This window comes from Ruditapes philippinarum, unplaced genomic scaffold (genome assembly GCF_026571515.1).
Source record: "Ruditapes philippinarum isolate M1 unplaced genomic scaffold, ASM2657151v2 ctg1335_1_1_1_1, whole genome shotgun sequence".
In the NCBI taxonomy this organism is placed as follows: Eukaryota; Metazoa; Mollusca; class Bivalvia; order Venerida; family Veneridae; genus Ruditapes; species Ruditapes philippinarum.
This window is the reverse complement of record NW_026867067.1, coordinates 78,211-97,749: the sequence shown is the minus strand read 5'-3', so window position 1 is coordinate 97,749 and position 19,539 is coordinate 78,211. Positions and strand designations below refer to the sequence as shown.

At 33.6% G+C, this 19,539-nt stretch overlaps 2 protein-coding genes across 2 annotated transcripts; both read right to left on the bottom strand.

Moving 5' to 3' along the window:
- Positions 1-5,204: 5,204 nt before the first annotated feature.
- On the bottom strand, positions 5,205-9,078 carry LOC132734702 (uncharacterized). The gene is made up of 5 exons (XM_060721496.1): positions 9,021-9,078; positions 8,624-8,761; positions 8,205-8,312; positions 7,471-7,656; positions 5,205-7,200 (listed from the first exon to the last, which is right to left on the bottom strand). The coding sequence occupies exons 1-5, from the start codon at positions 9,067-9,069 to the stop codon at positions 6,140-6,142; spliced, it is 1,542 nt and encodes a 513-aa protein (XP_060577479.1). The 5' UTR covers positions 9,070-9,078; the 3' UTR covers positions 5,205-6,139.
- Positions 9,079-11,936: 2,858 nt separating this feature from the next.
- Positions 11,937-13,353, bottom strand: LOC132734709 (uncharacterized). The gene is made up of 3 exons (XM_060721503.1): positions 13,028-13,353; positions 12,469-12,780; positions 11,937-12,328 (listed from the first exon to the last, which is right to left on the bottom strand). Exons 2-3 carry the CDS (start codon positions 12,680-12,682, stop codon positions 11,937-11,939), a joined length of 606 nt encoding a protein of 201 aa, XP_060577486.1. The 5' UTR covers positions 12,683-12,780; positions 13,028-13,353.
- Between the last annotated feature and the right edge of the window lie 6,186 nt (positions 13,354-19,539).

Sequence of the window (19,539 nt, the reverse complement as noted above, 5' to 3'; positions counted from 1 at the left end):
TTAATGTCATAAAAAAGCTAATATCAATTAACCTATAGCGATGTTTTTAAGGTAAATATCGTCATTCCTTTATCAAGGCAAACAAAAAAAAAAACAAACTTAAAAGGCTAAATAACTTGAATCTTGAAAATTAAGTTGCATGTATTTTATCACTATTTTGGTTTTACTTTACTTTACCTTACTTGGCACAAAACACTTTGCTGATGGACCCTGCGTCCACGCGTCTCTTCAGTGTTTTCGTGTATACATTTTTATTTCAAGGCAAAGATGGACAAAAAGGTAAACTTCTAAAAGTTGGAAACTACTGAACAAGCTAGATGGTTTCGTTGGTTTGTCTCATGGCAGAATTGTCACGATTCGAACCCACAATGATGAGTAGCAAGTCATAGCCAGTAACCTCTATAAATCGGTCATCAAAATATCTTGTCAATGAGGGTTTTTCGTTCATATTGGCACTAGTTCCTTAGTATATGTATGTATATAGAAGAGGTGGTCAAGCAAGAAACTGACCATCCAGAATGAGCAAAGATGAATTTAATAATGTTTAAATAATGGTTTCAGAAAAAAAGTTAGATGCTTGTTACCGGAAGAAAGTAGCGATATGTAATAACTTGTCAAAAATATAGCAAACTACAAAATACTAAATGAGTACTGCTAAAAAGCAACAAATGAAAAATAGGGTGCGGGTAATTTGCCAACTTTTCTGATACTGTAAAATACACCAAAATTAAATAGCTTTTTGAGAAATAATCATAAAAGCATTTCTTTGGCATTATGGGCCTTTAATGAAACAAATACGAACTGCGGTGATTTAAGACTCTTTCAGCCGTAAATATTATAAGCGGTTACTATGGAGAGAATGTCCGCCATAATTATGTGTATGAAATAGAAAAAACAACAATAGAACATGCATATAGGGACATATATATGGAAAGCCATGGCTGTCTGATATTGTTCTTTTTCAATTTATTTAACCATTTGGATAATATATGAGTTCACTTCGACTATATATGAATTGAAAACACCTTCTTATTTAACCGGCATCCATTATATTAATCCAGTTACTATATATGAAACCATACTGTCAGTGTATGAAACCGAGTTAGCAATATATAAGTTGATTTTTTCAATATATGATTCCAATTCTTCAATATTTGGTACCAAAGTAGCCATGTATGGAACAAGATGTACTTATATGAAACTGAATTATCAATATATTAATTCATTTTTCAATATATGAAACCAATGTATCAATTTATGAAACCAAAGTAGAAATATATAAGTTGGTTATTACATTATATGATACCAATTCTTCAATATATGATACCAAAGTAGCCATATATGGAACCATATGTCCTGAAATGAAACCGAGTTATCAATATATTAATTCATTTTTACAATATATGAAACCATTTTATCAATGTATGGAACCAAAGTAGCAATATATGAGTTGGTTATTACATTATATGATACCAATTCTTCAATATATGGTACCAAAATAGCCATGTGTGGAACCAGATGTCCTGATATGAAACCGAATTATCAATATATCAATTCATTTTTACAATATATGAAACCAATTTATCAATGTATGGAACCAAAGTAGCAATATATGACTTGATTATCACTTTATATGATACCAGTTCTTCAATATATTGTACCAAAGAAGCCATATATGGAACCAGATACCCTTATATGAAACCGAATTATCAATATATTATGTCATTTTTACAATATATGAAACCATTTTATTAATGTATGGAACCAAAGTAGCAGTATATAAGTTGATGTTACAGTCTATGATAGCAATTTTCATTATATGGAACCAAAATAGCCTATTTTCATGTCAACAAGTCAAAGGCCGAGGTCACTGGGTTCTGTTATTACAATGCATACACTTTTTCATGAAATCAATTATTATTTGACTGATTATTTTTAAACTTTGTGAGTAGATTAACCTTGATGTGTCCTACTGGCCATGCCCATTTTTGATCAAAGGTAAAGGTCGAGATGAACTTATTTTTTAAATATGTTTTTGTTAATGGTCAGTACGACACAATAGCTTAAATTATGACATACAACTCGTACATATATAACGATAAGTTTTGCCTGCCCAGCCCATTTGAAGTGAATGTGACGTTAAATTCAAATATTTCCTTATTTAGAAAATGTGCAGTATGCAATCAGTGAAGCACGCTGGTCTTTTGAATATTGGCGCGAAACTGTAATACCGGTGCAAGGATAGAATACAGTCTTTAAAAAAAGTCCCGTCAATATAATGACATTTTGGTTCAATATATTGCTACTTTGGTATCATATATTGAAGAACTGGTATCATATAATGTGAAAATCAACTTATATATTGCTACTTCGGTTACATACATTGATAAACTGGTTTCATATATTGTAAAATTGATTAAATATATTGATAATTCGGTTTCATATAAGGACATCTAGTTCCATACATTGCTACTTTGGTACCATATATTGAAGACCTGGTATCATATAATGTGATAATCGACTTATATATTGATACTTTGGTTCAATACATGGATGAAATGGTTTCATATATTGTAAAAATGAATTAATATATTGATAATTTGGTTACATATAAGGACATCTGGTTCCATACATTGCTACTTTGGTACCATATATTGAAGACCTGGTATCATATAATGTGATAATCGACTCATATATTGGTACTTTGGTTCAATACATGGATGAAATTGTTTCATATATTGTAAACATGAATTAATATATTGATACTTTGGTTTCATATAAGGACACCTGGTTCCATACATTGTTACTTTGGTTCCATATATTGAATAATTGGTATCATATATTGTAATAACCAACTCATATATTGCTACTTTGGTTCCATACATTGATAAAATGGTTTCATATATTGTAAAAATGAATTAATATATTGATAATTTGGTTTCATATAAGGACACCTGGTTCCATACATTGTTACTTTAGGTCCATATATTGAATAATTGGTATCATATATTGTAATAACCAACTCATATATTGCTACGTTGGTTCCATACATTGATAAAATGGTTTCATATATTGTAAAAATGAATTAATATATTGATAATTTGGTTTCATATAAGGACACCTGGTTCCATACATTGCTACTTTGGTTCCATATATTGAATAATTGGTATAACTAACTCATATATTGCTACTTTGGTTCCATACATTGATAAAATGGTTTCATATATTGTAAAAATGAATTAATATATTGATAATACGGATTCATATAAGGGTATCTGGTTCATACATGGCTACTTTGGTACCATATATTGAAGAAATGGAATCATATATTGAGAAAATCAACTTATATATTGCTAACTCGGTTTCATACACTGACAGTATGGTTTCATATATTGTAACTGTGGATTAATATAATGGATTCCGGTTAAATAAGAAGGTGTTTTCAATTCATATATAGTCGAAGTGAACTCATATATTATCCAAATGGTTACATAAATTGAAAGGAACGATATAAGATAGCCATGGCTTTCCATATCAAATATTGTTCAGTTGACTACATATAAAGATGGATCCACATAATATATTAATGTGTGCACATTATATACGGAAAGGTTGACTCAATATATTGCTAGTTGGACGTAACAACGTTCAGGTTAATAATAATAAGACAGTCAAGGCTTTCCATAATTTGATGTCAATGCGTCTTTATATGATGTCAATATATCATTATACGATGTGCATTTTTGAATATAGTATGTGGAACCATCCTTATATAAGGTCAAAATACTCAGGTAATGAATGTGCACAGAAATACCAACATTTATGTTTCAAAAAATTGCAGGAATAAATAAAAAATGAGATATCAATTTTTGAATACATTCAAAAATCATCTTATTTACAAGACATGATATAAACATACAATTTAAATACTGCGTAACTGTGACATCATATCCTCAAAGATTTTTGCTCTAATTTTCATGAAAATGTTAGATATATAAAAAAAATAGCCCTTGCTGTATTTCAACAACTTCAAGGGTCTTACTCACATTCACTTAACAGAACAATTGTCTCTTAATTATATACTCTTACTATTTTATGTCCGTTAAGTTAAACAATGATACCAACGTAATGTAATATTTTCCTTATTCTATTGTCATTAAAGTGTTTATTCTGATTCATATAATGTATATTAGCACCTAAATGTTACTATATACATGTATATAATTAAAGAGAAATACTTGGAAAACAACTTGACATTGGAAATAAAATAACAATCGAAAGACTAAATGGGATTATTGTCTAATTACTTAAAGTAAGTAAGCCCTGAAAGTGTTCACTGTCACAAGGACAATATATCAAGTGTCGTTTGAACAGATGAAATTAAATTTGTCAACTCATAAATTTCCTTGAAATTCTCTTTCTTACGGTACTTAAAATACGATTGAGCAAATGTCTGTCAAGGGTTAAAGGTTTCCCGAAAAAGTTTATCAGCGCAGTTGTTACTTAAAAAATGAGTTTAACAGCGGAATAATGTCATCATTGCGGAGGAAAAAAATACTTTAGTGCAGTAATTGTCATTGAATCGAGAAATATGCTTTGAAAGAACAAGATACACAATACATTTATAGGGAAACTTACGGAATCATAACTTAATACGTAGGCCACAAAAAAATCGGCAAAGCTATGTTAACAACACTATGAGTGATATACTCTGAATACTATGGGTTTTATATCACTAAATAGAAACCCAGACTTTCATTTATAAACATAAACTATTACAATGATTTGACAGAGTATTTCTTGCATATCAGACTGGTGTTTCCGTTTATTTTACCCATGCCGGATTTTTCATCTGTCATGGGGGTGCCAGATGAGTCGCGTGCTATACAATGGCATGCTTTGAATGACGTTATTTCGCCGTTGTGAATGAAGTTGTAATTTCATACGCTACTGTACGAAAATAGTTACGGTCGAAGTGAAATTATTTGTCATCCAAATGGTTACATAAATTGAAACAGAACAATATCAGACAGCCATGGCTTTCCATACGCTTGCAATGATGTCGTTCTATTGTTGAGCTATAAATAGTATTGTTTCCACCAACAGAGGGCTCTAAAGCATGAAGAGAAAATATAAAGCAAAAATAAAGTTTATTATTATTTTGATATGTGCAAATTATATAACAAACGCTTTGAAAATATGTGCAAAAATGGACATACATGTATAAGCAATCAATATAAAAATAGATAAATGACGCAGATGCAAAATTATTAATATAAATAAACTAGCGTATGTATAATCCGGTTAATGTTTTATTATCAAACAAATTTGTGAGAAAAGAATTTCGTTATTATTACAAAGTGTTCCCAATTATCACTAAGTTAAACTTCATTCTGAGCACATTAGGAGTACAAAAGTTTCATAATCAGTTTAAAGTTGTATTATTCATTATCAACACAAAGTTTAACTATCAGAACAAAGTCTCGAAATTAGAACAAAGTTTTAGTGCATTATTTCCTTATGAGCACACATTTTTACACAATTTAATCAGGAGATATGACGACATCGTATTATTACATACGTCACATATTGGGAATACGGTTGAAACTCGATAAATGGACACTCAAGGGACCAATCAGTTCTCTACGAGATAAAGCGAAGATTGAGTTATATGTGAAGCTGCTGTCATAATGATGTATTTCATACGTGTATTTACCTACTTGGCAGTACAAGTATTTGTTGGTTAGGATTAATTTTTTAACTGCTTTCTGATGAATTTACCACGCGCGATATTTCTTTTCATGTTATTCTAATGCATGATTTAAATGAAATGAAAATTTGTCTGACATGTATATTTTATCAAAGCTACGGAAAATTTTGATAATTAATACGAGCATGATTTTGTAGAGTACTTAGTTCAATGGCGAAACAGAATTATAAAATCAACAAAATGACATATGCTATATATAGACGGTGATAGTCATAACACTAACTTCCGGTCATGTGCATGCGATATGAGCATGATTTTTATCACTTTCGTTTTATCAATCATAAAGTGTTTTTCGACTCCAAATGTTCACTTATACATGTATATCATATCGTAAATAACATTTTGGCAAAGAGTTCATTCCGTGGCCATCTACTCCATTGACATTTTCAGTGCTTCATCGGATGCCAAAAGATGTTTGAGCTCGGAGCGAAAGGTTTCGTAATCTTCGTATGATGCTGGCAACTCCATCATGTTTGAACATGTGTGAGCCTTTGGTAATCTAAGCTTCCCTGTTTCTGTTGTAAACTCAATAGTTATCTTCTCTCGTGGTATGGACTTCTTTCCTGTTACAAAATGAAGGAAAGTCTCAAGCTCTGGTTCCGACATTTCTTTCAGCAGGTCTTTAAGAAAATCGAATACCCGTCTTTGATGCCGAGAAAGACGCGGATTGTCATCGGAAGTTTTTAAGCGCGCGATAACTCTTTCCGGAGTTGGTTTCAGAGCTCTAAACAGGATGCCGAGGGTTTTTAAATGGAAATTCGACCAAAAATGTTCCAAATGAGACTGTGGTATACCCGATCTCATTTTGTCAAGCAATGGTTTTGGGCGTATACAGGTCACGTGGCGTGCCAATTGAGTCACGTGATGCTTAAAGTTCTCGGCTGTTATTCTGATCGCATATTCATACCTTTCAAATATGGTCATAAGTTCGTCTGCTTGATCTGAAGTTAAACTGCTGTAATCGTTTATTGCCGTGGTAACCAAATTACGATCATGGCTGTCCAGAAAGTACAGGAAATCTTCAAGTAGAATTTCTGCCGAAACATCAGTAGTTTCGTAGATCATCGCGATAATCGTGCTTTTACACATATGTATCGGAAATTCTTTCATAACGGCAATGGAATGGGATAATATGCGACCGAGAACTCGATATTTTGAATCGTCTGTGAATCTTTGAGGGGGAAGATACGGAACCACTGCCTCGTAACCAATGAAAAATTCCTCTTGAGCTCGGTACCAAAATGTTGTAAACATATCGTAGGTGACACCACCACAGTCCATGCCTTCCTCACCGATAAACTTCACAGTAATGCGAGATCTTGCGAGAGATTCTTCAGTATAATAACCAATCAAATTCTCTAAAATATTTTCTCTCGATATTTGAAGAGGGATGACGTCACGTCCTAAATGTCGATGATGGCGATCAAGCACTAAAAAATATATACACATGATTTATGTCTGCATTTAGAGTGAGCAGGAAAGAACGAAATACAAATATACATGTATCATGGTTCACGTATCTTTAATTACCGTCAATATCCGAAAAAAAGATGATTCCTTTGATTTTCTCTGATGATATAAATTTTAAATTATGTTTATGGAAGTCAATATATATTGGTTTTTAAGGTATTCTAGAAATAATAATTCCCTGTCATTTAAAACAGACCTTTTCACTGGAATAGCCAAAATAGTATACATACACGATTCAACCTCTCTCAGCATTGCTAGATCATCGTTTACCGTTGTTGGAGCAGCACCTCCTTCTGCTCCTTGCGGCCCAGAACTACTTTCTCCTACATCAATTGTTGGAAATCCAAGGCCTATCTCATCAATATTATCACCTGGTTGTGAAAATAAGGCATTGAACTGACCACCATCGTTTGTTCCTAAAATGTATGAGTTATTACATATTAATACAATAAGAAAAACTTTTATGAGAGATTTTACGGATATTTTTGAGACTCGTCACAACTTGTTTTACATGTGTAGGATTTTTTTCCAATGAAAAATGCAGTGACATATTTGAAATCGTTCCAAATATCGTTCAAGAAAAGACAAAAGGGCAGAGAAAACGCTAATATCTTTGAAACTGTGTATAGACAAAGTCATTTACACGATTGCAATTTTGTGAAGCAGCATTTTCCATAATACATGTATACAGAAAATGACAGACTACTGCAAAGATTTCTTTGAAATCTTTCCCTAATACTTCCCCTCTAAATACTGCAAATTATGTACAAAACCCCTTTTCCAGACGGACTAGAACACTTATCCTTCCCAATATTTCCCCAAAAGAAGATAAAAATGCTTAAAATGATGAACACATTCTTTTCCCAGGCAGGCTAGATGATTTATTACATTAATTCATCATCCAATGATTTTTCATAAAAAGCAGAGAATGACGTCAAAGAATCTTTTATGATAGACAACAAACCTGAACCCTGAGCAATATTCATCTGATAGTTCTGTCTGGACTCCTCTATTGCAATGCGTTCCAGCGCTTGTTGAACTTCATTCGGACGAGAATCTCGTTCTGATCGCACTGTAAAAAGAAAAGAAACATCACGTGATATATAAGGTTAATCACGTGGCTATGTAAAGGACTGAGACAGAATTGTCATAATTTTTAAAACACAGTTTTTATGAAAAAATCTCATGAAATGTAAGGATGAACATTTTAGACATTTGGGTATTAAAACAGTGCTACGTTATTGAGAACAAAATTCGTGCAGAAGTGAAGCAACAATCAGTTTTGCCCATATACTCGAATAATCTATAAAGAGTTAACTTTGATTTAAAGTTAATACTTCTTAATGATCTAAGATATGACGTGCCAATTTATATGCAACTTACATCCATCTGCAAGGGTAGGTCGCTCATCACTCCTCCGCCTCCTACCAAAAGGGTCAAGGCCGCCAACATCTCGTCTGCTTCGCTGAATACTTCTTTCAAGATCCGAATCGGAATCCGATTCAGAACTCGGCAAATATTCTTAAAATAGATCAGTTTCTGTATTAATTAATATCATGCAAGCCCTTTACAAAAAGGAGTTCATTCAGACCATATTAAAAGACTTAAATTTTAGAAAACTCGTCCGAGGTCACAAGTAGTCCTTGTAACTGTTACATTTAAGAGTTTATAGTCAAAGACAAACCGGTTCCTTAACAATTTGAAAAGAAAAATCTGAAGAAAAAAATGATTTTAATGAAATGATGTATAATGAAAATGTGTTTAAGAAAGTAAATCTTACCAATACAACATCTGCAGCACCTTCTAAAACATACACAGCATATCCTCATCTTTCTCTTTAAATTCATGTCGATGCGACTGTGCCGGCTGTTAAAATAAATGGGAAAGTAAATGTACAGTGGTCAATGTTGGTAATCAAATATTGTAGATTGCCTTGAAATTGATATATGCTACTGTAAATTCCCTTAAAGATGATATATGCTACTGTAAATTGTTTAAAAATTGATATATGCTACTATAAATTGCCTAAAAATTGATATATGCTACTGTAAATTGCCTAAAAATTGATATATGCTACTGTAAATTGCCTAAAAATTGATATATGCTACTGTAGATTGCCTTAGAATTGATATATGCTACTGTAGATTGCCTAAAAATTGATATATGCTACTGTAGATTGCCTTATAATTGATAGATGCTACTGTAAATTGCCTTAGAATTGATATATGCTACTGTAAATTGCCTAAAAATTGAAATATGCTACTGTAAATTTCCTAATATGAACGTTGCCAAAATAAATAGCATGGATGTTTCTTAAATGTAGCATCTTAAAAGACCGTTTAGATTCGAAATAAACTTAAAAAAAAGAATTGATAAATTTAAAAGTAATAAAGACTTGAGAGATCAACGTGGCAAACTAATGAAAATTTAAAAAGGGAACTTACGCAACGACCATAGTAATTACAAAGATGAAAACGGTGCTGGTCACTGAAAATTAAAGTAGCAGTACTTATTAATCGTATCTACGCATACAAAATTATTGTATTCATAACATATACCTTAAACCTTTATCTACGCAACTTCTGCACAAAATCTTTGTAAAAAAGTTGATTTCTGTGCGTATCTTACGCTGATATGCTGGTTATCTACGTAACTGGTTCCGCAAGGAGTGTTATCGTCAAATCACTTCCAAGGACAATCGTTATTATATTTATATTAATATTTACATTTAAACCTATAAGCACATCTATCGGGCAATTGATAACGCAGTGGATATTTGAGCCGCGTCATGACAAAACCAACATAATGGGTTTGCGACCAGCATGGATCCAGACCAGCTTGCGCATCCGCGCAGTCTGATCAGGATCCATGCTGTTCTCTACTTCTCTCCTGCTGGTCCGGATCCATGCTGGTCGCAAACCCATTATGTTGGTTTTGTCATGGCACGGCTCATTTCTTTTATGCTATACTTTATTTTTATCATTAGTCATTATGCAATGCATACATCATGCGTTATGTGATAAAGCTCTTGATATTTTAATGTACTATTCACAGTCTTTCAATACGAAAATGCCACACAGATTGATGACTTTAAAAAATAATATTCATACTACTGACATGAAATACAAACACGTAATACAAGTTAACACAAATGATTGTTTTTGTTCAAAATTAGCAAAATTTTGTTAAGAGACTATTTTATTAAGTGACCATTTGTGTTTACGTTTCTTGAGCGGTTTCTTAATACAGTGTATGAATATCGTACTTCAAAATGGTAATGGAACACTGTAATTAAGACGAACATTCACCCATTTGTGTTTGTGTTAGAATCTTGTCAGAGACATAATTTTATTTACTTTTGAGACGCTATACAGCCAGCTTACAGACGGACTGTGATCCCACCTGCCAACCGTGAAAGTCGAAAAGAAAACACCCGTAGGCTCAATATCAAACGGGACTGATAAAAACTGCTACGTTTTGATCAGTTTTACATCTTAGTTTGATCGAATCAAGCATTGAAAATTACTTCATGGGTCATTTTTAACGTGATATTACATCACCCTGTGTCTGGAACAGTACCTAAAGTCCACCGCAACCAGAAAAGCGAAACTCTATTTAACCATTGATCTGCTCGAACGGGAAATTATTAGTGTTTGCCACAAGTATAGAGCCATGTCAGTTTGCAAATTCATTAAGAAAATCAGCATGTTTTGGGTAAACTAACCCCCAACAAATGGTTAGAAAATATATACCTGAGATACATATGACAATAACGAGAGCTCTGAATGTTGAGTCACCAAGATCGTCGTCATCACTTACTGGTTTTGACACTCCTAATTCAGAACCTTTATCAAAATATTATATGATTTGTTAAAATGAAATAATACATACACATTTTACTCGTAAGTTTTTTATATTTTTTTCTCTCCCTTTTTTACATTATTTCCACACATATGAACTATGACAGTCCTGGTAGGCTGGATTACAAACCGGTAATTACCAATTTCTCCAAAAGTGACCACTTACTAATCCTGCATAATTTTTGAATCAACGGTGAGGGACAAATGAGCCGCGTCACGACAAAACCAACATAATGCGTTTGCGACCAGCATGGATCCAGACCAGCCTGCGCTTCCGCGCAGTCTGATCAGGATCCATGCTGTTCGCTATCAGTTTCTTTACTTGTAATAGAGTTGGTAAGACAACAGCATGGATCCTGATCAGACTGCGCGGATGCGCAGGCTGCTCTCGATCCATGCTGGTCGCAAACCCATTATGTTGGTTTTGTCGTGACGCGGCTCAAATGACCTTTAGACTCAATGTCCAATGTCCGAGATTATTTGTCACGGAGAAATTACGCCTGGTCCGAGGATCAAACCTGCCACCTCTGAAATAATTATCCGATGCTTATTGTATTGAGCTAAGCGGACGGACAATTTCAGGCTGAAGGTGCAAGTCAACAACTTGATCACCTTATGTGTATTTGCCTTATCAAACAAATTCAGAAGTGGCTCATTCAATTTATAAAGAACATGTTGGTATTGAGTTTGACATATCCATTGATGCCAAGCAAATAAAACAGTATCATGCGCTACAGGGTCTTCAAGAACATAATCTCTGAACTTTTGACATCACAATTTTTTATCAACAGGCTTGGAAATATAAATAGTGATTTAATCATTAGTCAATTGTTAAGTTAATATCCTAATTTTCCCATTATACAAATGCTTAACCACACATTCATATGATAAAATCGAAAATACTTGCATATTATGTTTGGAAAAAGCCCTGGACTTCTGTCTGAAATTAAATCACTTTCGGACACTGAGCAATATATCGGCAGTAAATTTGTAGTGCTACATTCAACGTTTGATATGTAAGCTGAAGATCCATTGCTTGTTGAATCGTAACCTTTGTTTCCTTCCGGCCAATCGTCTTTAGATGGAATGACCCATTTAGTCATGAAAAGAGGCTTGAAGAAAAGTGGAGCAGCGGAACCGGAAACTGCGTCACATGTCACATTTCCGGATATTTTACTTCCGGACACTTTCCACGTGGTATTTCTAATTTCTGGCACCTTTGGGTTTCCTGTAAAAGGTATTGCAAACTCTAAAGCATGCTCATATGATTTACTTTAACCAGTGAAATGAGAAGAATATAAGATTATTTAGTAAAAAACAAAAATAGAATAGTGAAGTAAAAATAAATCAAAACCTATAAAGGTTTACCTAGTACACCAACAGTTATGCCGTCTCGTACAGTTGTGCCATCATCAATAGTGTATTCACAGACATAAGTCCCGTTCCTTTGTCTTTGTAAGTTTAGAATTATTGCGGAGAAGTTGTTTTGATGAACATTTCCGTTGAACATAATGCCAGTATCATAGTACGCCACGTTGTTTTTTTGATCGACTTCAAGGAGTGTAACGTTAGACTGGAGCATGTATAATCTTATGTTACTTGCCAAACTATTTAGTAACTTGTAATACAACACAGGACTTGAACCAGGTATGAAAACTCTTGTGGTATGACTATCTAGGACTGAAGAAAAAATCAGGAAGCTTTGTAATTGGTAAATAACACGACCGAAACGTACAATCATGCATAATCAAATAATAGAGCTTACAAGCTAACATGCTTTATTTAATGACTGTATTAGATAATGAAAGATAGACAGATTATGATAGCTTGCGCGCGTACGTAAAAAAATTAAATATGATACATTTAGGCCTACTTACAAATCTGTAAATACTCTAGATACAAGTTTAAATTTACACTCAAATTTTACCGGTTATTGTTGTTCTTGACTTGTTACCATAGAAACCACATTCAAAGATGTCGTCTGCGTAGTCTGTAAAAATTTTGTTCTGTAGCGTTAAACTGTAAACCGTAGCGTTCCCCTTTTTGGTACAACTCAGTATCAAACCGGAAGCTTCGCCGACGCCATAATACCAAATGTCACAAGATGGCCCTATCCTGGCTAAATGACCGGAGTTGTTTGAGAAAAATACTGATGCACCACTTGGTAAATTTTCCGTGTAGCAGCAAAGTGAAAATGGTTTATAAGCTATTGGTGCGTCACATGTTGAGATTTGAACATCAGCCCATGACGTAATATCTGTTTGTGAAAAGAGAAAGTTTTATGTTAGACATGTTTCGAGCAGAAGCACAACGTGTGATAATATGGCGGCTGGTTTGGAAAGCTTTTGTGCGTCGTGTTGTCGCTAGCGACATCACGAGAAAGCGCCAAACGGCGCGTTGTCGGACTTTCGTCTTGTGATCCTGTCGCTAACTATGCTCGCCAAAATGGAGCGTGTTGTCGCGATGTCACATTTTCCCTCGGCTTAAATCGAAGGATTGGCTTATAAGCCAAGCGACAGGGCGACATCGCGACAGGGCGCGCTTCGCTAGAGACAAGACGACAGTGCGACGACAAGACGAAATGGCGATAACGATATAGGTTGTATTGTCGCTATCGAAAACGCATTGCGCAAAGTGTACCAAATCAGCCACCATATGATAATGAATATTTGGATACTCTCCAAGAAAATAGACATAATATACGTGACAGATTAAGACTGTTGTCTTTTCGGCATAGTTAGTTAGAAAAAAATAATGATCAATAAGATTTATTGAGCTTTTTCACAGGTTTTGACTGTTACGAGTATAACAGTTCGAAACATAACAGCGAAAACACGAACTATGGTCGCCGATCACTTGCTCGTAATTTTAGTCTTTTTCATTTTTTTTCTTCATTTTTGGGGAGGATGTTATTTTAAGGGCAAGTAATTCACATTTAAGGTTAGCAAGGCATTTTCTATTTTTCATGTACCCGACTTCCTTTTAAATGTTTGACGTTTCAAGGAATGGTTCAGAAAAAGAAAAGAAAGAAAATTAAAAACCCTAAAACGGGCCTATTTTTGAAAATAAAACGAGAAAGAAATATAATAATTACAATAAATAAATCATGCTTTATATTATTCCATTTAGTTTGATTTGTGCCCAATTATGAATCAATTGTAAAGAAAATAGATAAATAAAATCAGATTAAACTGTTTTTGAACAGACAAAAAAACCCATCAAATTCAAGGGCAGATAACTCAAAAACTAGATGGGCTCTGAATGATTTGACCTTATTCTTCTTTCTTTTTGGATATATAACCAAACCGTGTCGTGAATATTGATTAATTAAGTAGATATACAATTGTTAAATGTAGCACAAGTACTTGCATTATAACTATCCTTTTACATAAATAGTAAAACATCAATTATCATTTATATTCCCATTAGGTTAATTTAATTAAGCGTGACCGGTTTGACCAATTTAACTATTTTCCCCTGTCAAATCTTTAGAAAAGACATCGCCCGTCCAAAAAATATCTCAATATCTCTTTGACAACTCTAATTAGTTGATTAGCCCAACACATTGTGCGCTAGGGCTTCGTATTATACAGGCGAAGGATGGGCCCGGGTATTGGTCTACATATCAAATTTGGGCGGGGTTTTTTAAATTTTATCAAAGGGAAGAAAATTTTAATTTTCTATTTCCCATTAAAATTTATCACTAAAAAGGAAAAATTAAAAAAATTTGAGGGTGTTTCTCCAATATCAAAATCTTTTCCTAAACGATTACCCCGAAATGGGGAATTTTAATGCGTAACCCCTACTTTCTTTTTTTGGAACTTTCAACTTTCGATTTTATACAAGTTGTTAATGCATAATTCATTCATTTAACACACGTTTAAGGTAGCTTTACATGATTAATAGCATGTCCATTTTTTAGCGAACGATTTAATGTTGACTAAAATGGATTTTACGTCAAAATTGACACTTAAACTTCACGGTCAAACTATCTGTTATAATTATTTTAAATAGAAAATAGTTGAAGGAAAAAACCCATTTCTAAAAATAAACACCCTGTCACACTCAGTGGACAGAGGACATAGTAATTATTTTCTCAAGGGTAAAGACTAGTAAAAAAGAAATTGTACAAATTTTAATTTGTATAAAATACAAGTTATGCCTTTATAAAGGGTTTGTAAACGTTGCATATTAGTCGGACGAGAACAAGTATATTTGATATTAAAGAACAACTTGCGTTATGTTCAATACCCTATTACAAGTACTGTCATATCAAACATTAAGTAATGAATATCAAATACGTATTTGAAACTATAGCTTAAAATTTAGATGTAAAAAGTGGAATAACATTAATTAAGCGCCATTTATCATATATGTAATAGAAAGAACATCGAAACACGAGGCTATCTGATTTGTACGAGGGGGCGTAGCCCCCGAGTATTAATCAGATTGCCGAGTGTTTTGATGTTCTTTCTCTTTTGTATCATAGTCAAACATAAAAACACGTTCCCTGATGTCACAATATGAAACCCCAGAAAAAGGAACCAATGAACAAGCATCTGAATAGGATATATTCCTATCGCTTTCCCTTTCCCCGTCATCACAATATGTAACCCCAGATAAAAAATGAACCAATCAATGGGCATACTCTGCAGTGCGGGTAACTAATACCTGCACTCCAGTTAACGCAGAAATGCATGTTAAGTATACGATTTAACTCTGACACATTTTAAACAGAAAGGTCCCCAAACTATGATACAAATATATGTATGTATCAATCCTTAGATTACTTGTCCGATGTGTGTACCGCTCGGGCATGCCGGCACCTGTATATAATGAACAAAATTAAAGGCACACTTCATGCAGAATGAATAAATTTCCAAATCTGTAGAAAGGACACACGTGTATCTCGTGGTGCATATCCATACCTTCTTTGCGACATTTACTGACACGGTACTCTCTTTGGACATGCACGGGTCATTCTCTGCCGATATACACCAATCTTGTAAATGTTCTATTGATAAAAGGTGGTATGTGGAGTGAAAAAGAAGTATACCAAGCAACACTAAAATACATTAACTATTTCTTTCTAAGGTATTTGTCCATTTTTGCAATTACTGTAGCTCCTCAATAAGCTACACATGAAGAAATAAGTTAAAACATCACCTTGGGTGTACTCGGTGTGCAGCTTTCTACTTTCGTTTTCGGTATTCTTAGGGTCTATATCCGGTGGACGCTGTACAACAGTGATACAATTTTAACAAAACAACTATAGGAAAGAAGGAAAAATAAAAAAAAAGTATAAGAAGAACCCAATCTGGATAACAAAATACGTGGTTGAAAAATAAGAGTTCTTTCCATGAAAAATTTAAGTGCAGAGAGAAAACATTCTTTAAATGTGGAAATTAATTATCTTAACCGCATGAAAAATATCATACAAGTAAGAGGAAGTAAGAAATATAATGAAATGGTTAAGTGATTTTATATTTTTTCTCCTCAGTGCTAAGTGTTTAAGTTTGTAGGTAAACCGATTTAAAGTTTGGGGTCAAGACAATACATTGTCTTTTTTATTTCTTGTTAATAATTGTTTCACAAACAAGGAATAAAAAATGTTAAAAATAACAAGAGCTGTCGGAAGGACAGCACGCTCGACTATTCTTAGTGTTTGATAGTAAAAGATCTTTGATAATGTAAAATTTTATAATACTTTTCCTTTAAATCCATGGTAGAGTTATAGGCCTTGGAGAGAGTCCTATTATGCTCTCAAAGAAGTGTATAAAATTTCAACTTGTTTCAAAGCAAGATGTCAATTGAATAGTGGTATGCAAACTTTAATGGAAATTCTAAATCGAAAAAGGGCATTATTCTGTCAAAATGCTTGATAGAGTTACCTCCAGTTGTCTACAGATTTTGGACATGATGGTTAACAACTGTGCAAAGTTTCGAAGCCATATGTCAATGGACTTTGCAAATATTTTAGGTGTTACAAAAACTTCAAAGTAAATTCTAAGTCGAAAAAGGGACACAATTCTGTCAAAATGCTTGATTGAGTTACCTCATCCTGCGTAAACGTTGAGGCCATGATGGTGAACAAGTCTGCAAAGTTTCAAAGCCATATGTCAATGGACTTTGAAAATATTTGAGGTGAAATGCAAACTTTAATGCAAAGTCAAGTTGAAAAAGGAGCATAATTCTGTAAAATGTTTGAATAATTTACTTCCTCCTGTCTACAGATTAGGGACATGAAGGTGAACAAGTGTGCAAAGTTTCAAAGCCATATGTCAATGGACTTTGAAAATATTTTAGGTGGTACCCAATCTTTAAAACAAATTGAAAAAAGGGGCATACTTCTCTCAAAATGCTTGATAAAGTTACCTCATCTTGTCTAAAGATTGGGGACATGATGGTGAACAAGTGTGCAAAGTTTCAAAGCTCTGTCAATGGACTTTGAAAATATTTGAGGTGTTACAGAAACTTTAAGTTGATTCTAAGTTGGAAAAAGGGGCATAATACTGTCAAAATGCTTCATAGAGTTACCTCCTCTTGTCTAAAGATTGGGGGCATGATTGTAAACAAATGTGCAAAGTTTCAAAGCCGTATGTCAATGGACTTTGAAAATTTATGAGGAGTTACATTAACTTTAAGCTAATTCTAAGTCGTAAAAGGGGCATAATTCTGTCAAAATGCTTGATAGAGTTACCTCCTCCTGTCTACAAGTTGGGGTCATGATGTTAAACAAGTGTGCAAAATTTCCAAACCATATGTCAATGGACTTTGAAAATATTTGAGGTGTTACAAAAACTTTAACATAAGTGGGTACGCCGACGCACATGCTCGGGTGACTAGGATAGCTCTACTTATTCTTATCGAATAGTCAAGCTAAAAATGATGACTACTGGAACGAATATTAATAACTGAATATCATAGAATGTTGTTGGTAAGAGAGAAAGATACTCTCTTCTTACAATGCTACTAATAGTTACATGGTCACGTGGTAAGGGTGAATACCTATCAGCACATCGATCCTGCGATTTTCGCCCTTGAAGAGTTGAATTTTACATAATAAATCGAAACTACTTATTTCCAGGACAAGAGACCAATGCACTAATTTTTTTTCAACATAAATGTAAATGTCAACCCTGTATATATTTAGAGATCAGTTAAAACAGAGTCGGGAATGTGATCTTCAAAAGCTTCTGTGGCCTTAAGCACAAGCTGGGCTGTATTTTGATTAAGGAAATTTATTCCAAAAAATCTCCTTTATTAACAATAGGTTAATTGACCTACTTTTAATTGGTAATTGCGCATCCGTAAAAATATAAATGTATAATTAAACGTATTTAAAACATAAGCTCAGACGATGGAAGGGAAAGTGTTTATGGAATATTAAAAAATAAATTACTTAATTTCTGTGATTTGACAATGGAGTTTTCTTTTTGCATTAACTTTAATTTTTCTAGTGATTGCTGACTCCAAATGTAATTAAATTTAAAAATACATCCCTGTATCTTATGTTTTCCCTTTATTTTAAAGTAAATCTCATTTTTTAACTAAACTCCCTATTCAAGCTAATTATTGAAATCTTCTTTACAGATTACTAGTATTAACGAAAAAAAAAAGGAAATTTAAAGGCACATATTACCTCAGAAACAAATACAGCTTTACTTCTTTAGAAAGTGCAAGCATAAATTTCATGATGTTTAAAAAGTGCCTGGCGATAAATGTACAATAATTAAGCATAAAAGTAGCAAAATGTTGAAAAGGTTTTTTAGCTCACCTGTCACAAAGTGACAGGGTGAGCTTTTGTGATCGCTTTTCGTCCGGCGTCCGTCCGTCCGTCCGTCCGTCGTCCGTAAACTTTTGCTTTAAATGACATCTCCTCATAAACCACTGAGCCAATTTCATCCAAACTTCACAGGAATGTTCCTTTGGTGGTCACCTTTAAAAATTTGTTCAAAAGAATTTAATTCATACAGAACTCTGGTTGCCATGGCAACGCGAAAGAAAAACCTTTAAATATCTCTTTTAAACAACCCTAAGAGCTAGAGCCTTAGATATTTGGCATGAAACATCTTCTAATGAGTGTCTACCAAGTTTGTTCAAATAAAAAGCCCTGGGGTCAAAATTGGCCCCGCCCCAGGGGGTCATAGATTTTCCCTATATGCATATAGTAAAAACTTAAAAAATCTTCTTTTAAAGATCCCAAAGAGCTAGAGCTAAGATATTTGGCATGAAACATCTTCTAGTGAGTGTCTACAAGTTTGTTCAAATAAAAGCCCCTGGGGTCAAAATTGGCCCCGCCCCTGGGGGTCATTGATTTTCCCTATATGCATATAGTAAAAACTTTAAAAATCTTCTTTTAAAAGAACTGTAAGAGCTAGAGCTTAGATATTTTGCATGAAACATCTTCTAAGTGAATGTCTACCAAGTTTGTTCAAA